Below are 23,735 nucleotides of genomic sequence, written 5' to 3'. Positions count from 1 at the left end.
TTAAGTATTTTGAAGGAAAGAATTTCTATAGCTGTAGGAAGAGGATTACATAATGGGGTATTGCATGGAGTCAGAATGGGCTCTGCAGCATGAATTGCTTTTCTCTGAGCAATTCTGTCCTCTTTGAGCAATAACACAACCAGCAAAAAAATAGGCAGAATACTTTTCTGAATGAGCATCTATGCTGTGAGTAGCTGATTTTAAGAAACAGCCTTAAATTTCTCATTCTAACTCAGGACCAGACTAGAAAGGCATTACATAAATTATAATGTTTTTTTTTCATTGTATCTCCTTAATGCAACCTTGACCCATTTGGTCATCGAACCATTTTTCACATGTTGGGGTTTTTTTGATTTGGTTCAAAAATTGGGTTTACAGTGCCACCTGTCGGAGTATTTTTCAAATGTTGTAACTGTTATTAGAAATGTGTGTGAATTACTTTTGAATTTAATAAGTAAGCAAATAAAAATCAGAAGGAAAATGCTTGCATGATTTTCAGTTGCACTTAAATTTGCCCTTTTGTATCCTTGGACAGAATGATAAAGGGGAGATGCCAGTAGACATTGTCCCTGATCCTTTGGACATGCCCCTGGACATGGCAGAAGCAGCAGCAATTGCCAAAGAATTAAAGCAGGTGCTTCTTGATGCATTACCACTGACCTGTGACATATCAAAGTCGATGCTGACAAACTATGATCACATCTCGGGGAAGGCACTGCTCAAGTCACTGGGCCTGAAGCTGGGAGAGAGAGTGATGATTGGAGGGCAGAAGGTAAATAATGAATAAGCATAAGGATAAATTAGTGTATTCATAGGCCCCACTGTGTTTTCAGTGACATGAGCAAATGAAGTAATTTTTGCTGATCTCTGTCTGCTTCTGTATAACATCTATCATTTTTGGTCAATATGTGAGGACTCTTAACCACTTCAACCTTGTGTCACTTTTCGTCTGTCTGTCTGTGATCATAGCTAATGTAATCTCAGTGCATGAATAAAAGTATTCAATAAGTCAGGCATGAATCTTGGATAATCTTGTTAAAATATTTTTTTAAAATGTAAACTAGAATGCAAATTAAAATGCAAAATGAGAATATCATAACTTCCAAATTCTAATGATAAATAAAAAAACTATGATCAAAACAAATTTTCCTGTAGCAAAATCTTTTATTCCAGCGAGTAGCCTGCATACTATATTTACTGTAGCAATATTGCTGTGCCAGTCATTGTTCACGGATGCCTGATTTTAATTTTCAAAAATTTAGTTCAAAATTTTAATTTAGTTTGAATGTTCATTTTTTTTTGCTTAACAGAAAATTCCATTTAGTTTAAGAGAAGCATATCACTCTGGAGCTCTGCTTATTAATTATATAGATATTTTAAACTTGAATCAATATGGCAATATGTCTGGATGGAGTAATCAACAAAGAGGAAAATACTGCCAAAGTGTTTGAATATAGGTATTCTCAGTTTGCCTTTGTTATCAATTTTTCAATTGATGCTCTGTAGAGTATTCTACTTCCTCGACAGTGATGCAGACTGTCAGACTGCTTTCCACAGTACATCTATAGAAATTTTTGAGCGTATTTGTTGACATGCCAAATCTCTTCAAACCCCTAATGAAGTATAGTTGCTGTCTTGCCTTCTTTCTAACTGCATCGATATGTTGGGACCACGTTAGATTCTCAGAGATCTTGACACCCAGGAACAGGAAACTGCTCATTCTCTCCACTTCTGATCCGTCTATAAGGACTGGTGTGTGTCCCTCATCTTACCTTTTTGGAAATCCACAATCAGCTCTTTAGTCTTACTGATGTTGAGTGCCAGGTTGTTGCTGTGACACCGCTTCACCAGTTGGCATATCTTGCTCCTGTACGCCTTCTTGTCACCATCTGAGAGTCAACCAACAATGGTTGTATCATCAGCAAATTTATAGATGGTATTTGAGCTATGCCTAGCCACACAGTCATGGGTATAGAGAGAGTAGAGCAATGGGCTAAGCACACACTCCTGAGGTGCGCCAGTATTGATCATCAGTGAGGAGATGCTATCACCAATCTGCGCAGATTGTGGTCTTTCAGTTAGGACGTTGAGTTTCCAATTACAGAGGGAGGTACAAAGGCCCAGGTTCTGTAACTTCTCAATCAGGATTGTCGGAATGATGGTATTAAATGCTGAGCTATAGTTGATGAACAGCATCCTGACATAGGTGTTTGTGTTGTTCAGGTGGTCTAAAGCTGTGTGGAGAACATTTAACACTGAAAGAGACTCGCATGATAACTTTCTCTGCAGATGAAGTTTCCTTTCTTATAGATTGTCAAAATTACAGCCTCTTTGAGATATCCCTTGATAATCTTTTTCCCTGACATGGGCAAGATAGCTGAGACTGAAAATCTTTGACTGAAGCTCTTCACATTTTGGCTGAAGCACTGCCAGTCAGAAGTGGCAGCAAGGCTGGCATGGATAGTCTTTAATGGGATGGAGTATTTGTGGACAGAGTACTAGTGAGTAAATCTTCAAAAGTTTTACTTCAGTGGATATTGATTGTCTTCATGACCCTGATGAGCTTTCACTCACTTCAGGCTGTCAGTGAGATGGGGCCTTGGGTGTTGGTGATTGAGAATTGTTGAAAATAATAGTGGATTTGGCAGTATTCTGTCTAGCAGTTGCGGCATGGGTATATAAATGAAGGCAGTATATAGTGACATATATGTAATTAAATAATAAATTTTCTTTAAACTTTAAAACATTGGACCTTACAGTTTGTATTTGCTATTGTGTTTTGAGGTATTCTGTATTTGTATTGTGCTGTATTTGATGTTTTGTATTCAGCTATGTTTGCTTTGCTATAGAACAAATGTTATTAAACTAAAAGGAATGCAGAAAAGATTTACAATGATTTTGTCAGAACCTGAGGGACTTTGTTATAAAGAGATATTGGACAGGCGAGACTTTATTCTTTGAAGTGTAGTAGACTGAGAGTTCAATATGGGTCAATAGGTACATTTAATGTCAGAGAAATGTATACAATATACATCTTGAAAATCTTTTTCCTTGCAGGATGTATATATTGTATACATTTCTGACATTAAATGAACCTGTTCAAACCTTTTGAACTCGCAATCTACTACACTTCAAGGAATAAAGTTGATTTTATAGAAGTGTATAAAATCATGAGAAGCAGAGGTCCAGTGAATGTATTTGACCATTTTCCCAAATCAAGAACTAGCAGACATATAGTTTTAAGGTGAAAGGGGAAGATTTTTAATGGGAACTTGAGGTGCAACTTTTTCATGCAAAGGTTATGTGAAATCAGAGTCAGAATCAGAACGAGGTTTGTCGTCACCGGCATGTGATGTGAAATTTGTTAACTTCGCAGCAGCGCTTCAATGCAATACATCTTGCAACTGATGCGCCAGAGAAAGTTTTTAAGGCCAATATAGTAGCAACTTTTAAAAGACAGTGGAATGGTACATAGATAGGAAATGTTTAGAAGTTTATAGGCCATATGTTGTCAAATGGGCCGAAAGGCTTGTTTCCTTGCAATATAGCTCTATGACTCTTTTAGACACCTTTTAGCTATTTACTCTGGTTTATAAACTGTACAGCCTGCAACGATAGTGTGTAATCTTTGTTTTTTATATTGTGAATTTAAAGGCCATTATTTGTTTTCCATTGTGGAAAATACAGTTTTGTTTGTAGACAACAGGTCTCTTATCAGCCTGTGAGCCTTTTTGTCTGTCTTCTTAGCCATTGTATTTTGAAGCTACTTTGTCTTTTATAAGTAGGAGTCAAATTTCAGATTTTTAATAGCAACCAGAGTAATGGAATTCTGATTTGAGGAGAATGGAAAGAGCCCACAATGTGAAATACTGCATATGGGTTAAGTAAGTGAGTATAAACTTGGCAACTAGAATATAATGTGATATTATTCACTTTAGTAGGAGAAAAAGCCAATTCCTGTGTAAGTAGAAAAGCACTGTTGAATCCTTCCTTGCAAAGGCATCTGAAGACATGGAGCCTCATACATAATACATAGAAAGCTGTTGTGCAGGTAAGAGGACAGTTAGAAAGGCAAATGAAATGTTGACTTCTTTTGCAAAAGGGGCTGAGAAATAAAAGTGTGGAGATCTTTCTACAACCGTATGGATATTGATAAGACTACTGTATAAATGAGTTACTGCATACAGTTTCGAATTTGTTTTAAACGTACTTACATTGGAGGCGGTTCAGATTGCTGGAAATACTCGATAGTCTAGGTTATATATATGTCTAGAAAGAAATTCAAAACCATACCAGATCACTGATCTTTCATTAGATCTATGGAAAGTTAGACATTAAAAATGTTTAAATTGCAGAGAAGCAGGAGCAGTGGAGAGATAATAGGGAATGTCTGTGACAAGGTGGAAACCAAAAGCAGTGGTGGTACCCGTAAAGAAAGGCTAATTCATCTTATCTGATCTGTCTGCAGGAAATACACATATAGGAAATAAACAAAAAGAGAGAAAAATTATTGTATTGTGCAAAATTTGCTTTGTGGTAGGAATCAGAGGCTCTGGAGGGAAGTATTCAGATCAAAGACCTGTGACCAGTGATAAACTATTTGATCAATGTTGGAGCCACTGTTGTTTGTTATTTACATTAATGATTTGGATGACAGTTTTGTTAATGTGGCTAGTAATTTTGTGCATGGCATCTAAATTAATGGTGTATTAGATAGTGTAGCTAGTTACCCAAGTTTACAACAGGAAGTTAATCAACTGGGGAAAGAATGGCAGATGGAATTTAAGTCTGACAAGTGCAAGGTTTTGCATTCTAAGTCAGTTAATCCAAGGCAGAACTTGTACAATAAATGGTAGGGACCTGGAGAATGATGTAGAACAGGCTTAGGGGATATGGACAAACTACAGACATATTGGACTTGATCAAGTTGGTTGTCATGGATGAGTTGGATGGCTCTCCTTTGTTTTCATTCATCTCCTCTAGGTAAGTGAGGTGCAGTTTACAGGCCTTCAGCATCTTCTCTCAGCTAGCATCACCATCATTTCTGTCACTTGGTTTCTAGTGTCTCACAGAGACTCCCCTTGTTCTCTTTCCCTTACCTTAAACTTAAAAATGCTTCATATTCTTCATAGAAACATAGAAAATAGGTGCAGGAGTAGGCCATTCGGCCCTTTGAGCCTGCACCGCCATTCAGAATGATCATGGCTGATCATCCAACTCATTTTGGTGGAAAATCATTCATCTGAAACATTAATTGTAGTTCCTTCTTTGCAACAACTATTTGCAACATTTTCTGCTTTTATTTCATATTCCCAACATTCGATTACCATTTCGAATTCTTTATTTTAAAATTTCAGATAAGCCAAATCTCATTTAATGACGGAACAGGCTTGCAGAACTTTATGGCCTTTTCCTACCCTGGTTTCTAACTTTCCCATATTTCCTTTCCTCTGTGTATGTTCTCATCTCTAAAATTACAAAGATAAAAACAGCTTTATCCTCAAATGTTTCTCAAATTATTCTGACTGACCTGGCATATTAATTATATCTTTTTCTTCTAAATATATACCGCTTGGCCTCATTAGCATTTTTGTGTTTTTTTCAAGTTTCTGGGTTTTCAATATATTCCAGTACTTTGCTTTCAGTTATAAATATTTTACTTACTTTATTTTGAATTTTTTCTTTGTATTATTCAACATATTCCCAGTGAATAGATTTTACTACATCTATCTTTTCTAGCGTTATACAGCATGGAAACAGGCTATTCAGCCCATCAGATTGGTATTGATTCCTTTCGCTTTACAAGACTCAGCTATGAATCCCGATGCTGTTGAACTGCCTGACTAATGTCAGAATTGAAGCAAATTATTTTCAAATAGAACAATTGGAAGAGAAGTATTATAGTTTTTGTCCGGATCCGGAGATGCCAGTGAGCAATTCACCTAAGTTTACCTCTTGTATTTATTGCAGTGCAGATCCCATTCCTGAAAACTGTAACAATGTTAAAAATTCCAGTCAGATTTATTCTGTGATAACAAGGTTGCTGTACTCAGCTTTATGATGTTCTTACACTAAAATATGGGCAATTATATTTCTTACAAGTTATTTCTGTGTAAATAGTTGATATTGCATTATACGATACTCATTTTATTTAACAGTGAGGAAAGGCAGTTATATTTTTCTAAATGATGATGTTTCTCCTTTACATATATGCCACAATGTAAATTGTTTGTTGCGGCATCCCTTGCTAACTCATGGCACATAAATCATTCTTTTTCTTGTAAATACGGACCTGCATTGAACTAAAAGGTGGTACCTATTTTCTAGATTGTAGGTTTCGAACTCTGCAGTGCACTTTCAATCTAATTAGTTGTAGTATTGATTGTCTATATAATACTACGTCATGCTATATTAAATAATCTGCCATATTTATATGAAAGACGTATAAATTGGTACTTGATAATTTTTGTACATTTTTTGTCAATGTTGAGTAACGAGCTTGTCAAATGAATGAAAAACCTGTACTGTTTAAAATCATCTTAATACATTTTGTTATACCAGATTTATTTAGAAAATTAATGTGTTCATTAAGATATTCTATTGTAAATCTTAATATTCAAAATTTCCAGAGATTCATGTCTTGTTTAGCTTTAAACAAGCCAAAGATTTTGATTCCTTGCAGAACAGGGAATAAATCTGAGATTGTTGCTATGCATAGAAAAATATCCTTTCTCAGAATGCAAGGCATAGTTTTCCTCTTAAATTTTATTGCAATAACACTTTCATTTTTATAAAAATATCATTTATATTGAATATCACGTCAGTGCATAATTTTTAAAAAGTTTGCCTTTCTAGATTGGCTATTAATATTAGCCATTAGGTATTATATTACATATAATTAATATTATATGTAATTATGTTCTCAAAAATATTTATGGTATTCTTTTCTACAGATCAACTTTGACAAATTTGCTAAAAAATGATATAATTAGTTATCAGTTCCAGCTGTGAAATAGAACTGTAGAGTTTTTATATGGGATAATAATAAACTGGACAACTGTAGGCCAGACAGTAGTCTACTGATTTTTTTCTTGAGATTTATTTCTGGGAGATGTATTGGGTCAGTACAAAATTGTTTAAGGTTGATTTGTAGCGGACTATACTACATGATTTCTTTTTCATGAAGTAACAGGTTTATTGAAAGTGGTCTTTGAACGTATGGATTTAAGGTGTAGCATATAATTTATCTGATTTCTTCAGCCATATTCTGAGAGCAACATATGCTTTAAAAGAATGTTGATTGGGCTCTTTGGATCTTAATGACTATTATTTAGGCTTGTCCAATAGTCGTTGTTCAGATTTTCATTATGGGTCATTTATCTCTGCCATGTTTCTAGGAAATGCCAAATCTGGAAAGTTGCTAATGATATTAGATCAAACTTTAAGAAAAGGCAGGCCAGTGAAACAGTGAAAAGTATTTCAATGCTGAAAGGTGTGAACTGATGTAAGTGGTATTATTTTACAGGGTTTGGCAGGGAATGCAAGAACAGAAGCACCTGGCAATGCATAACCAGTGATGTTGTTAAATCGAGATGAAAATGTGATCATGAGACATTTGGGAATCTTTACTCTGTAAAATTTGATACAGTCTGTATTATATCATGAAATGGTGGAAGGCTTTGAAACCCATGGAATATTGAGAGGCCTAGATAGAGTGAACTTGGAGAAGGTGTTTCCCATAGTGGGGGAGTCTTGAACCAAAGGGCACAGAAGAGAAGGATGTCCCTTTAGAGCACGATGAGAAGGAATTTCTTTATCCAGATGAATTTGTGATATTTGTTGCCACAGTTTGCTGTGGAGATGAAGTCATTGAGTATACTTAAGTCATTGAGTATGTGGGAATTGATAGGTTCTTGATTAGAAAGGGTGTCAGGAATTACTGGGTTGAAAGCGAGAGAACAGGTTTGAGAGGGTTTGAGAGCAGGTTGATCTATGATGGGATGAGGAAGCAGACTCAATGAGCCGAATGGCTTAATTCGGCTCTTTTGTCTTGTGGTCTTATGGCACTGGATTCTGCAAAGACTGTTAGATGGCATCTCGCCAGAAGCTTTGACAAACCTTTATAGATGCACAATCAAGAGTATCTTAACTCATTGCATCGTGGCCTGGTATAGAAACACCAGTGCCCAGGAACAGAAAAGGCTACAGAAAGTAGCATCCATCATCAAAGACCCCCACCATCTTGGCCATACCTTCTTCTCACTTGTACCATTGGGTAGGAAGTACAGAAGCCTTGGGTCTCACACCACCCAATTCAGGAACACTAGACTCCTGAACCAGCATTGATAACTCAATCACCACTATCCTGAACTGATTCTACAACCTACAAACTCACTTTAAAGGACCCTTTAAAGCTCTTGTTCTCGTACTTTTTGTTTGTATAGTTTGTCTCCTTTTGCACATTGGTTGCATTGATGTAACTTCATGTATAGTTTTTTGTGAATTTCTCATGTAGTTTTTTTCCTCTAAGTGCAAGAAAATGAATCTCAAGGTAGTATATGGTAACACATGTACTTTGATAATAAATTTACTTTAAACTTTGAATCCTGGCTCAGATATTAAAGACTTGCATCAAATATTAGCAGCTCTTTAATGTTACTACATTAAACATGTAATGACATTACCATTGCCTTTTGTCCTTCATTGTCCTGGAGATTACCATTGAGCAGAAGCTCAATTGAACCCACTATGTAAATAGGTACAATCTAGGAAAGGTATCCTGCAGCAAGATATTCACCACAAAGCCTTTTCACTATCTACAAGTCAGTTAAGTGATGGGAATACTCTTCATATTCTTGGATGAATGCAGCTTCAATAACACTTGATAAACTTGACTGCTGTGTTTCGCATTTGCAAAATGCTCTGCATTTAGGCTACTTTGGTGGCCCCCAACCCCACAACCTATGCTACAAAGAAGAGCATCAACTTAATAGAAAAATATTTCTGAGTCTAATTACATTCTGTTTTGGAAATGTATTGCTGTTGTTTCACAATTAATGGGTTTAAATGTAGGAACCTTGTAACCAATATCATTTAAAGGAGCTTCACTCATTTTTGGGCTTGCATCATGAAGAGGGGTGCAATTCTGCTTCCAGTTTTAGAAAATGAGGCAGATGCAGGATGTTTTAGTGGGACGGTGTTGCTGTGGTTGTAATAGAAATTCAGTTAGGTGTATTATGGTTTAATAAAAAGGCAAAAATAAAGTAGAAATAAAGGAAATGTTACTTGATTGAAATGATAATTAGCAAAAGAGAATTGGAAGCAGCTATTTGATGGTAAATCAATCTTGGATCATTGGGAGGTATTTAAGGAGATTGAAGAGATTTAAGATAAACATGTAGCGGAGAATGGATGAGATTGTCTAGTTTATGGTGCCCTGTGTAACTAACTTCTAAGAGGATGTGATAATGTGAAAAAAATACATCAGACATAGAGCTTGAAGACCTAGAATGTAAAAAGTAGATGAGATTGTCTAGCTTATAGTGCCCTGTGTAACTAACTTCGAAGAGGATATGATAATGTAAAAAAAAATTACATCAGACATAGACCTTGAAGAGCTTGAAGTAGGAATAGGCTAACCAGCTCATCAAGCCTGCTCCACCATTCATCAAGATGCCTGCTGATCTACTTCAGTTTATTTTCATCATTATATAGGATAGGCAGCAATATCTCTTGCCATGATTAGTCTGAACACTGGTGTCTGACAGCCCCCTACTCTACTGTTTAGAAACTTGGACTACGTGGTCAGATTCTGTTCTAACTCCATCTACAAATTTGCAGATGATATCACAGTATGGGATGAATCTCAAATAATGATGAGTGAGAGTAAAGGATGGAGATAGAGAACCAAGTGACATGCAGATTAGTGTCATAACAATAACCTTTCCTATAATGTCTGCAAAACAAGCAAGCTAGTTGTTGACTTCAGGAAGGGTGGATGGTGCGCTACAAGTTCCTAGGAGACAATATCACCAGTAGCCTGTCCTGGTTCAATCACATTGATGCCATGTGCAAGAGAACTTTCCACTGCCTCTACTTCCTCAGGAGGCTAAAGAAATTGGCCATATCTCCTTTGGCCTTCATCAGTTTTTATTGATTCAAGGTTGTTTAATGTTATTTCCTGTGCACAAGTGTAAAGGAGAACAAAATTGTTGTTACTCCTAATCCAATGCAGCACAAAAAAAAGATAGAAACCACAGTAGTAATAAAAAAACACAAACACAAATACACAGGATAGCTTATGTACATAGATTGACGGAGTCGATGCTCATAGAAGCCATCCAGTCCGGATAAATCATGGTTGTTCATTATAACCGCTCTGCCTTTGACAGTAAGAAACTACCGAAAGTTGTGGACACAGCTCACACAGGAACTATTCTCCTCCCCCCCCCGCCATGGACTCTGTCTACACTTTTCATATCTCGATAAAGCAGCCAGCGTAATCAAATGTCCCATCCTTTTCAGCCATTTTCTCTTCTCTCCCCTCTCATCAGGTAAAAACTCCTGAATACATGTACTCTTAGATTCAAGGGCAGCTTCATTCCTGCTGTTTTAACAATATGATAAAATGGAGTCTTGGCCTCACAGTCTACATTGTTATGACCTTGCACCTTAATGTCTCCCTGCACTGAGCTTTCTCTATAATTGTAACACTTTATTCTGCACCCTGTTACTGTTTTACCTTGTATTATCTCAGTGCACTGTTGTGTAATGAATTGATAAATATGAACACTATGCAAATCAAGTCTTTCACTCTATCTTGGTACATGTGACACACAAATTTATCGATTTATTTTCCTTGATCCTATGAATATCCAGATATCTAGCGATCTGCTTTGAATGAAATCAGTAGCATCTACAAGCTTATGCTTGTAGATTGGCCATGCTCTGAGTCAAAAGAAATGTCCACCATCTTGGTCCTACACAGTTTGTTTATTTCAAAGCTGTTTCCCACAGTCAAGGGAAATACCATTCCTACATCTAAACTATCAAGCCTGTAATTTCAAGATGATATCTTATTCTTCTAAAATCTGCAGAATGTAGTCACTGTCTACTTAATCTCTCCTCATATGGCAAACCTGAAACCAGTATAGAAAATCTTAAGTTCTATGGCGAGAACATCCTTTCATGGGAAAGGAGACAAAAACTGCCAGGTGAGGGCTTACCAAGGCCCTATACAATTACATTAAGACTTCCACGAAATGCTGGAGGAACTCAGCAGGTCAGGCAGCATCTATGGAAATGAATAAACAGATGTTTTGTGCTAAGAACCTTATTTAGGATTTGTCCTCATTCATTTCCATAGATGTTGCCTGACCTGCTGCATTCCTCTGGCATTTTGTGTGTGTTGCTTTGGATTTCCAACATCTGCAGAATTTCTTGTTTTTATATTAAGATTTTGTTATTTCTGTGATCAAACTGAGTTGATATAAAGGCTTGCATACAATTTGCCTACCTAATCGCCTGCATTTTGGTCTTCAGTGACTTGTTTACAAGCACACCAGATCCATTTGAACAACAATATTACCAACTCTTACATTTCTAGCAACTTACCATCTGGAATGCTCGCTTATATGAATTACTGTATATTTTCACATCTTAATCCATCTGTCATGTTCTCACTCACTCACATACTACTCCTCGCACCCCTTTATATCCTCCTCCATAGTTATAATCCCACCTTACCTAGTACTGCCAGCAATCTTAGAAAAAGTACATTTAATCTCATCAGGCATATCATTGGCATAGTAGCTATGATGTCTGCCTCACTTCAGTAGTCACAGGCTGGCAAACCAAGACGGATCCAATTATTCTCACTTTTTGCTTTGCGCCATTTCAAAGGTCCATTTATTATCACAGTATGCAACTCTGAACTTCTTCAATTCTCTGAGAAAGAAAAGAAAGGCAGCATGATCATCGGCCCTCCTAAATCCCACCTCAACTGCAAAAAAAAAACAAAAACAGAACAAGCACTTCAACCCCCAAATCTTGAACAAAAACTGAGCAATACAAATCGGGCACATTCACCCCCAAATCCCTCCTCCTGCACAAAAAAAAACCCGGAACAGCACGGATCAGGCAGACTAACCCCCCCTCAAATCCCTGCTCTCACACAAAAGAAGCAGAGAAAATGAATCAGGCACATTGACATCCCCCACCTCCCAAATCCTGCCTCCTGCACAAAAAAATCTGAACAAAATAGATCAGGCACAATGACCCCCAAATCCCTCCTTCCGTACCAATATGTTAGGAAATTACCATGTGCTTTTACCCAGTCGATCAACCTCTTATTTGGTTTTTATTTAATAAAAAGTCATCCTGAAATTGAAGTACATTTTATCCACTGGTGACTCTTCACGTATTCAAAAATCGCATTCACAAACAAGCCCAGATTAGTTGAATCACAAACATGCGAAAATCTGCAGATGTTGGAAATCTAAAGCAACACACACAAAATGCTGGAGAAATTCGGCAGACCAGCCAGCATCTATAGAAAAGAGTTCTGATGAAGGATTTCAGCCTGAAATGTTGACTGTTTATTCTTTTCCACAGATGCTGCCTGGCCTGCTGAATTCCTCCAGCATTTTGCATGTGTTGCCAAATGAGATAAAAGTGAATTTACTTACAGAAATACATGCTAGTTCTGCTCAATCTCAACAAAAATCCATAAAATGATGAGAGGCATTGATAGTGTGGATAGTTAGAGGCTTTTTCCCAGGGCTGAAATGGCTGCCACAAGGTTTAAGGTGCTTGGGAGTAGGTACAGAGGAGATGTCAGGGGTAAGATTTGTATGCAGAGAGTGGTGAGTGCATGGAATGGACTGCCGACGGCGGTAGTGGAGGCGGAAACGACAGGGTCTTTTAAGAGAGTCCTGGATAGGTACATGGAGCTTAGAAAAATAGAGGGCTATGGGTAACCCTAGTAATTTCAAGTCAAGTCACTTTTTATTGTCATCTCGATCATAACTGCTGGTACAGTAAAAACGAGACAATGTTTTTCAGGACCATGGTGCTACATGAAACAGTACAAAAACTACACTGAACTACATAAAAACAACACAGAGAAAAAAAACTACACTAGACTACAGAGCTACCCAGGACTGCATAAAGTGCACAAAACAGTGCAGGCATTACAATAAATAATAAACAAGACAATAGGCACAGTAGAGGGCAATTAGTTGGTGTCAGTCCAGGCTCTGGGCATTGAGGAGTCTGATGGCTTGGGGGAAGAAACTGTTACATAGTCTGGTCATGAGAGCCTGAATGCTTCAGTGCCTTTTCCCAGATGGCAGGAGGGAGAAGAGTTTGTATGAGGGGTGCGCGGGGAATCTTCATAATGCTGTTTGCTTTGCGGATGCAGCGTGTAGTGTAAGTGTCTGTAATGGCGGGAAAAGAGACCCCGATGATCTTCTCAGCTGACCTCACTATCCGCTGCAGGGTCTTGCGATCCGAGATGGCGCAATTTCTGAACCGGGCAGTGAAGCAGCTGCTCAGGATGCTCTCAATACAACCTCTGTAGAATGTGATGAGGATGGGGGGTGGGGGGGTGGGAGATGGACTTTTCTCAGCCTTCGCAGAAAGCAGAGACGCTGCTGGGCTTTCTTTGCTATGGAGCTGGTGTTGAGGGACCAGGTGAGATTCTCCACCAGGTGAACACCAAGAAATTTGGTGCTCTTAATGATCTCTACCGAGGAGCCGTCGATGTTCACTGGAGAGTGGTCTCCACTCCACACAGTGGAGAGTTGACTCAGTGCTCTCCTGAAGTCAACAACCATCTCTTTTGTTCACATTCAGAGACAGGTTGTTGGCTCTGCACCAGTCTGTTAGCCACTGCACCTCCTCTCTGTAAGCTAACTCATCGTTCTTGCTGATGAGACTTATCACGGTCGTGTCATCAGCGAACTTGATTTCTAAGATATGGACATGCTCGGCACAACTTTGTGAGCCGAAGGGCCTGTATTGTGCTGTAGGTTTTCTATGTTTTTTCTGTTTCTAAAATGAACATAAACTCCTGTTTCCTGGAGGGATTTAGAGGTACCCTTCAATTAACAACAGAAAATATACACAGATAGTTTATAGTGTACTTGGCAACATCAGTCAGTGGAAAAGTCTGATTTTCCAGTATAGTTGGATGCAAAGTATAGATCTACTTCCAACAATCCGAAGCAGGCAGAAGAGATGAGAAAAAAGGTCCCAACACCTCTCTTTATCATCTTTCTTGCAGCATATTCACTTATCACCACTGACAAGTCAAGTCTCTGCCAGCAGTTTTTGCTCAGTAGTGTAAAAAGCTATTGTGCTGGCTGAATTGGAAAGTTGCTGATGCAAGTGAATCCCAGTTACAGTGGGCTTCTCATATCATTATTGCAGCCTATGATTCTCTGATCTAATATTTATCTGGTTAGTTTAGATATCTTGATTATTTGCCTCAATAGGAATTTTAATATTTAGAATTTGGAATGAGAAGTTGAACAGGAAATTGAGATCTTTGGGCTCTTCGGGGGAAAATCTGAAAGCATGTAAAATAGTTCATGAAAGGTATAATTTGTTTTTGAGTGGCTGGAGATTAGATGCACAGTATCTATTACAAGACTGAGGAATAATTGTAAATCTAAAAAAAATTGAAATTGGGACATTACTATGTTTGTGTTAATATTTATGCAAAATGCATTTCATATTATATAGATAAAGTTGGCAAAAGGAGTTCTGTTTATCAACAATTTGTGAATATTACATTGTGTTTGACAAATCTATTGAATATTTTTATAGAACTACTCAGAGTGAACCAGTTGATGTTCTGTATTTTGAGCTACAAAAGGGTTAAAAAATGGAGAGATGAATTGAAGTCACAAGAGATCTTTTAAACAAATTCAGAGTACATACTGCAGTAGATTGAACATTGATTGAGGGACAGGATGAAGGGATTACGTAATATTTCCAAATTTGTAGATGCATATCCTGTTGGGTGGCACTGTTTCTGTATATTGAGAAGCATTCAAGATGTATTAAAATATTAAATGGAAATCTTAAACTTTCAGCCTCTAACTGTGACGCAGAATGTTAGAAGAAGGGGTAGGTGGCAGTTTAATGCAGGGTTGCTAACTTAAAATTGCAGAAGTAGTTCATTATCTGATGGAATGGAAGTATCTTTCAAGTAGTGTTTCTAGTATTGAATTTGATTTTTGTTTTGTTTTATACTTAAGTTGGTAACTTTGAAGGTGTGAGAAATGAGATGACTTCATTAAACTGGACTTGACCATTGATGGGTTAACCTACAGTGAAACTCATTCAAAGGATCCTGTAAAACAAAATCATTGTATCCCTAAAAACTCATGCTAAAGAATGATATCAACATCTGGGGTAGTCTAAAGTTTAAAGAAATGCAAAATCAGATTCAAATTTATTATCACTGACATAAAATGTTGTTTGTCATGATATATGTTTGTTTTGCTGTAGAACTATGTTGCAAAGAATTAAAAACCTATAAATTACAAATATAAATAGTGCAAAAATGGGTCTTTAAGCTGTCATACCTCCTCTGTACATTATGATTATGAACTTCAGGAAGGGGAAGTTGGTCGAACACACACCACTCCTCATTGAAGGGTTAGTGGTGCAAAGGGTGAGCAGCTTCAAGTTCCTGGGCCTCTGCATCTCAGAGTATCTATGCTGGGCCCAACACATTGATGCAATCTTGAAGAAGACATGCCAGCAGCTATACTTCATTAGGAGGTTGGGGAGATTTATATGTCACTAAAGACCTACAAGTTTTCATAATGTATGTTGGAGAGCATTCTGAGTGGTTGTTCCACACCCTGGTAGGAATTTTCAATGCATTGGATTGCAGGAGGCTGCATGGAATTATAGACTCAGCCAATGTCATCCTTGAGAACATGCCATTGAGGACATCTTTAAAAGGCAGTGCCTCAAGAAGACAGTATCCACCATTAAGGCTCCTCATCATCTGGGATGTACCACCTTCTTGTTACTCCGTTCAGGGAGGAGGTACAGCAGTTTGAAGACCCATGTTTAATGATTTAGGGACATCTTGATCCCCTCTTCCATCTGATTTCTGGACTCTCCATGTGCCCATGAACACTATTGCACTGTTCCATTTTTTGCACTTTTATTTTTGCAGTATCTCAGATGTCTTTCAGTTTCTTAAAAGAAATCAAGATTTTTGATAAATACTATTTGCAATGTCAGATAATTATCTGAAATGGTTGCAAAGTCATTGATATACAGGTTAGAATGTTATAATTTCTTCACCTATTTTGCTTATCATTTTTCAGATTAGACTTGCTTGCTCATGATGTCCAACTTTACATCAATTAAATACAAATGTCTTGTTTTTAAATTATTCTGTGACTTTATCTCCATTTTATCTACTGGAACATCTGTCTTTTCACAATATTTAGTTTTATGGTATTCTGACTTTATACTCATCCTTCTCCCCCTCCTTATTACACATCTCTTTTTTCACCAGCCTGCTGATTTTCACACACCTCTGTAAATATTTTCTACATTAACTTTGTTTAAGGATACAAGTTACTGTCACTGTTAAACAAAATGATGCTGCTTGGACTTATTTCATTTGTTGACATTAAGATTAATATAACAGTGATCCTGGAGGAAATTATCATTGATTTCATAAAAGCATTATTATATATAATTATTATAATCTAATCTCATTTGGTTCAAATGTGTCAGTGTTCATGTTCCATTTGGACCTCACTTTCAAACCTCAGTGATTTAATGTGATAATAAGACCCCAACTATCACTATTCTGAGTTATGAATTGTTCTTAAATTTCTTACTTATAAATCCACAACACACTGTCATTTTTATATTCATGACTCCTGGATCTGGCTGTCACCACAAATGGAATATATTCTTTATGTTGCTTCTTAAAATCTGTCATCATTTTAAAGACTTCTACCCGGTCACTTCTCAGTTGTCTTTTCTTCTGGAAATGGGCATGAGTCTTTCAGTATAATTTGGCAGTTCTCATAATTTACTTGACAAGCAAATCAATGTACTTCAAGAACAATTCATTAAGTGAGACACTTTCAGATATTTCAGTATAATAACATTATACAAATGAAATATTGCAGTATTTATTTCATTCCATCACAATGGTAAGAAATTTAATCAACACATTTCAATAAATGAATATTTCAACCAATTATATTAATCCAGATTTCCCTCTATTATTATTCTGTATTGCTGTAAGGTAACATGGAGATCTGAAGTAAACATGGGCATTAAAAGTTATAAAATTGAATTAAATATAATTGAGTTTTAGAGGAAAAAGGGCAGTAGAGTGGTGGAGTGAATGTACAGTAACTGCTCACAGCTTCAGCAACTCAAGTTCAGTCCTGACTTCCATTCATGACTATGCAATTTTTGCATGTTTTCCTTTTGGCTGATGGGTGCTCAAATTTCCTTCTGCATCCCAATGATAGCTCGGCAGGTAGGTTAATTGGCCGTTATGAATTCTCCTGGTGGAATCTGGGTGAATTGAAGGGCATGTGGGGAGAATAAAATGGATTACTTGAAATGGCTTTATGGTTTATGTAGACTCAATTGGATGAAAGTTCTGTTTATTTGCTGTATGACTATCTATTTTTGAATCCCAGTAAATTCACCAAGTCTCAGAAACCATATAAAATTGAGGACCTGAGGAGAGACCTTTTCTAGCCAGAAGGTTTTGATTCGAGAGAGTGATAGAAGCAGAGTTCCTGGCACCATTTTATAAACTGTCTTTAGACAATGATTTAAATCACGCAGGCAAAGAAAGTTACAGGCCAAGTCCTGGAGGATGGTATTAATATAGTTGGGTTCCACTGCCCTGTATGGATGTGGTGGGCCAAATGACCAGTTTTTATGCTCCTACGATGCTAAAACATATTGTTGAGAAATAAGTAAAACCAAATACTTTGTGGGTGTGAACTAATGGAATGATGGGAGAAAAATAAATTATTTTGAGATGACTGGCAGTGATTACTCAAAAGTTTTCGTCTTCCTCAAAGAAAATTTGTGTTCAAAACCACATTAATTTTTACAACACTTTTTAGGTGAGCTTGCTAATACCAAAGTAAGGCATTTTAAGAAACTCTGTGTTTAAATGTATATAAACACAGATGACATGCTTGTTTAGAGTTCAGGAAAATCTGGATTAATATAGTTGGTTAAAATATTCAAAATCTTCTACTACTAATTCATGAGTCCTGAAAAGTGTCTCAGCCTGAAACGTCATCTATTTATTTATTTCCATTGTTGTTGCCTGACCTGCTGAGTTTTATGCTTTGGATTTCCAGCATCTGTGGGATTTCCCATGTACTAATTCATATGTTGAATAATACATAATTTATGTATTTCAAGATGATAATCCTGAGAATCTGGATTAATAGCTTTGGTTAAAATGTGCAAAGGCCTCTATTACTTGTAATTCATACGTTGAGTGTCCATAAATGCTCTTTGTTAGTTGCTGTTGTGACCATCGAGTAGCTGGGAATCATATGATGAGAATTAAACAGTGGGACATTAGCTCAAAAGAGTGAACAAGTAGCCTCGTTGCATTGTTAGAAGAACCACTGTCTCACTGCTCCAGCAACCAAGGTTCAATCCAAATAAATGAAAATTCTGCCTGTGACCACTAATAAAGTTTCCTTGCACCTTCCAGAGATAGCCACTGTAAATTGTCCTTAGTATACGGCTGAATGGTAGAATCTGGGGAGAACTGATGAAAATGTGGAGAATATAAAGTGAATTGATAATAAAAAAAAAAGGCTTGCTCTGTGATCCAGCTTTGACATGCTGTGCTGAAATGACCACCTGGTTTGTCATAAGGCAACATGTAGGAAACAGACTTAATGATGGTGAAGACAAAATTGTATTAACAAACTTGCAAATTTAGAAAGAATTCCGTTAGAGTACATTACTCTTGACATTATTCCACAATTTTGAAAATTTGTTCAGAATTCTGCTGAATCTATAATATTAAAAATGTCCTGGTGGAGAAATGTCTTGAGAAAAATTACTATGATTTTGACACTGCTCCAGCATGCATGGTTAATTTGATCATTACCTCCACCATACGTCCTCATCTTTCCGGGTAACCTTTCATCCCTTGCTTATTAAGTGTCTATCTAACTCTGCCTAACAATATTCAATGACTGCTTCCTGTGTTCCAAGAAGAGAGTTTAAAGGACCTTTGAGAGGATAAAAAGACCTAATTTCTGGCTCATTTTTAAACAGTGATCACTGGTTCTAGGTTCTCCCAAGAGAAGAAACATCCTTTCCTTGCACATTCCACATTGCTAAAAACCATCAAAGTTCTGTATGTTTCAATTAAGTCACAGTATGTTCCTCAAAAATGGGTGCATGCAATCAGAACCTGTACAACCTTTTCCTCATAAGACAATAAAGATAATTTATTTAATTAATAATTCTTTTTAAGCTTCTACAGTCCATTTTTTCCATTATTATTGCGTGATCTCTTTTACTCAGCAAGAACATTAATCCAGCAAGGCTCATAACTGAAGGTGCTGGAAAATCAGAGGTCAGCCTGTAGTTATTACAATTTTAGCCAAACTTTTATTTTCAGAAGTAGTCTTTACAATAACATGAGGGCTTTCCTTATACTCAAGTCTGGTGGGAGTTCCCTATTGGCCACCGAATAATAACATTACAGTTATAGACAGCGAATGAACAGGCAATAAACAGATTAATATCTGAGGCTTGTAAGAATGGAACAGCAGTTATCACGGGGGACTTTAACTTGCACATAGATTGGGTGAATAAGTTGGTCAAGGCAGTCTTGAGGAGAACTTGATAGAATGCATCATTGATGGCTTTCTGGAACAGCATGTTACTGAACCTACAAGGGAACATGCTATCTTAGATCTGGTCCTGTGCACTGAGACAGGTAAATTTAGTATTCTTGTAGTTAGGAATCCTCTTGGAAAGAGTGATTACAGTATGATTTGAGTTTCTCATACAAATGGAGAATGCAATAGTTCGATCTAAAACTAGTATATTATGTCTAAACAATGGAGATTACAATGGGATAAGGGAGGATTTGGCTAGAGTAGATTGGGAACGCAGGCTATATGGTGGGATGGTTGAGGAACAGTGGAAGACTTACAAACAGATATTTCATGGTCCTCAACAAAAGAATGTTCCATTTAAAAGCAAAGACAGAAAGGTGGTCAGTAAAATGGAAGGTTATGGGGTAGTGTGGGTTTAGTACTTTTTTAAAGGATTATATGGGTCAGCACAACATGGAGGGCTGAAGGGCCTGTACTGTTCTGTAGTGTTCTATGGTTCTATGGTGGGGAGAGCCAGCCTTGGATAACTAAGGAAATAAAAGAAGGCATCAAACTTGAGCTTGTGTGTACAAAGTTGCCAAGAGTCGTGAGAAACTGGAAGATTAGGAAAAATTTACAAAGCAGCAAAGAACCTTGAAATGAGCAATAAAGAAAGGGAAGCTAGTTTATGAAAATAAACTATCACAAAATATAAAAATGGATCGTAGAAGTTTTTATAATTATATAAAGTGGAAAAAGGCAGCTAAAGTGAGCATGGGTCCCTTGGAGAACGAGAAGAGGGAATTGATATTGGGTAATGAGGAAATGGCTGAGGCTTTGAATGACTATTTTGTGTCAGTCTTCAAGGTGGAGGACATGTCTAAAATGCAAAGAGAGATGTGATGGATGCAATGGGAGGTGAGGACCTTGATACAATAGCAATCACTAAAGAGATAATGCTGAGCAAACTGAAAATAGATGAGTCCCCTGGTCCTGATGGAATGCGTCCCAGGGTATTGAAAGAAATGGCAGAATTTATAGTAGAGGCTTTGGTGATAATTTAACCAGAATTCTCTGGACTCTAGGCCGGTGCCAGCGGATGGAAGACGGTGAATGTCATGCCGCTGTTCAAAGAAGGATGTAGGTGAAAGGCAGATAACTGTAGACCAGTTAGTTTAACATCTGTAGTTGAGAAAATGCTTGAAGCTATCATTAAAGAAGAAATAGTGAGGCATCTGGAAAGAAATGGATCAATCAGGCAGATGCAGCATGGATTCAGCAAAGGCAGGTCCTGTTTGACAAACTTACTGGAGTTCTTTGAGGATATAATGTGTGTAGTGGATAGAGGGGAACAGATGGACGTTATTTATTTGGATTTCCAGAAGGCATTCAATAAGGTGCTGCATAAAAGACATATCCGTAAGATAAGGATGCATAGAGTTGGAGGTGATGCATTTAGCATGGATGGAAGATTGGTTAACTAATAGAAAGCAGAGAGTTAAGATACATAGGTGTTACACTAGTTGGCAAGAAATGGTGAGCAGTGTGCCACAGGTGCCAGTGCTGGGCTCTCAAATGTTCACAATTTACATTAATGATCTGGAAGAAGGGGTTGAGTGTTGTATATCTAAGTTGCTGATGATACTAAATTGAAAAGCAATTTGTGCAGATGTATGGAGAGTCTGCAGATATATATATAATATAGGCTAAGTGAGTGGGCAAGGGTCTGGCCGGTGAACTATAATGTTTGTAAATGCAGTGTTATCCACTTTGGAAGGAAAAATGAAAGAGCAGATTATTATTTAAATTACAGCATGCTGCTGTGCAGAGAGACTTGGGAGTGCTTGTGCATGAATCACAAAATTTGGTTTGCAATGCTGCAGGCTATCAAGACAAATGGAATGTTGGCCTTCATTGGAAGAGGGATTGAATATAAGAGCAGGGAGATTATGCTGCAACTGTACAGGGTACTGCTGTGGCTGCACCTGGAGTACCATGTGAAGTTTTGGTCTCCTTAATTAAGGAAGTATGTACTGGCTTTGGAGGCGGTGAAAAGGAGATACACCAGGTTGATTTCAGAGATGAGGTGGTTAGACTATGAGGAGAGATTGAGATACCTGGGACTGTACTCGCTGGAATTCAGAAGAATGAGAGGAGATCTTATAGAGATCATAAAATTATGAAAGGGATAGATGAGATGGAGGCAGGAAAGTTGTTTTCTTTGGTAGGTGAGACTAGAACCAGGGGACATAGCCTCAGGACTTGGAGGAGTAGATTTGGAATGGAAATGAGGAGGAACTGGTTCTCCAAGAGGGTGGTGAATCAGTGGAATTTGCTGTCCAATGAAGCAGTAGAGGCTACCTCAGTAAGTATTGTTAAGACAAGATTGGATAGATTTTTGCACAGTAGGGGAATTAAGGGTTATTGGGAAAAGATAGATAGGTGAATCCATGACCAGATCAGCCATGATCTTATTGAATGGTGGAGCAAGCTCAACAGGCCAGATGGCCTACTCCTGCTCCTATTTCTTAATGTTCTTGTGTCCTTTGCCAAGCTCATTTCTCCTGCGATGACGTGACTGTGCAGAGTTGCTGTGAAGTTACTTCTGACTTCATTTTCACTCTTCATTGATCTGACTAGATCATTATACTTAAAACAAAATCATCAGTTGAGGCTGATGCATCTTGGAGGATCATTATTGCAGTTATTTCTTGCATCAACGCAGGAAATTATGTGCATCAAAGCATAACTATCATTTCCCCATTAAACCCCTTACCAGTGAATGTCACATACAGTGAAGGAAACATTATTTCATTTTAAAATCTTTTTATTAATTATTATTGAAGATTAACAAAAAAGATACATTAAGTCAATGTCATTATATACAATAAAGAATTAAATTAGTAAGTAACTGATTAACAAAGCTAAGCAATATATCAATAATATTAAGAGAAAATAAAGTGTTAAGAATATTTTTTTTGAAAGAAAAAGAAAAAGAAGGAAAAAAAAAACCCCTACTAACTAAAAAAACCCTGTACTAACTGAAAACAAACAAACAAAAAAAATCCCATTGGAAGCACAACCCTGGAGCTATACATTATACAAGCTTCCATAGAAAAAAAAACAATCTGCCAACTCAAATCCATTTAAAATAAAGTTGGAAGGAAACCATATTAATTAACACAAATCAGAAATATAGTAATGGGTGAATGAACCCCACCTTTTCTCAAAATCAAATTGAGGATCAAAAGTTCGACTTCTGATTTTCTCCAATCTAAGGCATAACATCACCTGAGAGAACCATTGATATATAATCTTGCTTTTAGCCCAGAATTTGCAGACAATATGGTAATAATTCATTTAAGGATTTTTGACATATTTTAGCAAATAAATCCCTGTAAATTAGTGGTCACCAACCTTTTTAAGCCCAAGATCCCCTACTTTGGCCTTAGTGAAAGCCAAGATCTATCTACTAAATTGTTTAGAGAAAAAATAGCTCAGATTGTACTTCCAACTTGAAGCCTTTTATTTGGGCTAATTGTATTTGAATTACATAAAATACTTCTGTCAAACTTTCAAATTAATTCAACCAAGAAAACACTGTAACTAGCATATCAAACAGGCCATTGCTGTCTTTCTTTTAGAATATTACAATACTTCATACCTTTAATTCTGTTTCATTATTTAATTTTATTTCAACACGAAAAATAAATGGATAAAACTTGACTGTTGTACTCTGTGATGACTGCGGCTGAATACTTTCTGCTAGTTCCCTGAAATTTGGCTCATAACTACAGACAGCCAGTCTGAGACGGTCTGTGAGGTGTCTGTCAGTAAGACTGCTCCTGTACTTAGATTTAATAA

At 37.1% G+C, this 23,735-nt stretch overlaps 1 protein-coding gene across 7 annotated transcripts in view; it reads left to right on the top strand.

Annotated features, from left to right (window-relative positions):
* Positions 1-23,735, top strand: part of LOC132402718 (CAP-Gly domain-containing linker protein 4-like) — a 332,263-nt gene that overhangs the window by 104,315 nt on the left and 204,213 nt on the right. For all 7 annotated transcript variants that reach the window (XM_059985680.1, XM_059985681.1, XM_059985679.1 and 4 more), the window contains exon 7: positions 536-772. In XM_059985680.1, coding sequence (XP_059841663.1) covers positions 536-772 — 237 coding nt within the window. The remainder of the gene's footprint in view (positions 1-535; positions 773-23,735) is intronic.

This window comes from Hypanus sabinus, chromosome 12 (assembly GCF_030144855.1).
Source record: "Hypanus sabinus isolate sHypSab1 chromosome 12, sHypSab1.hap1, whole genome shotgun sequence".
In the NCBI taxonomy this organism is placed as follows: domain Eukaryota; kingdom Metazoa; phylum Chordata; class Chondrichthyes; order Myliobatiformes; family Dasyatidae; genus Hypanus; species Hypanus sabinus.
Note: the sequence above shows the minus strand (reverse complement) of the source record. Positions and strands in the feature narration are given on the sequence as shown.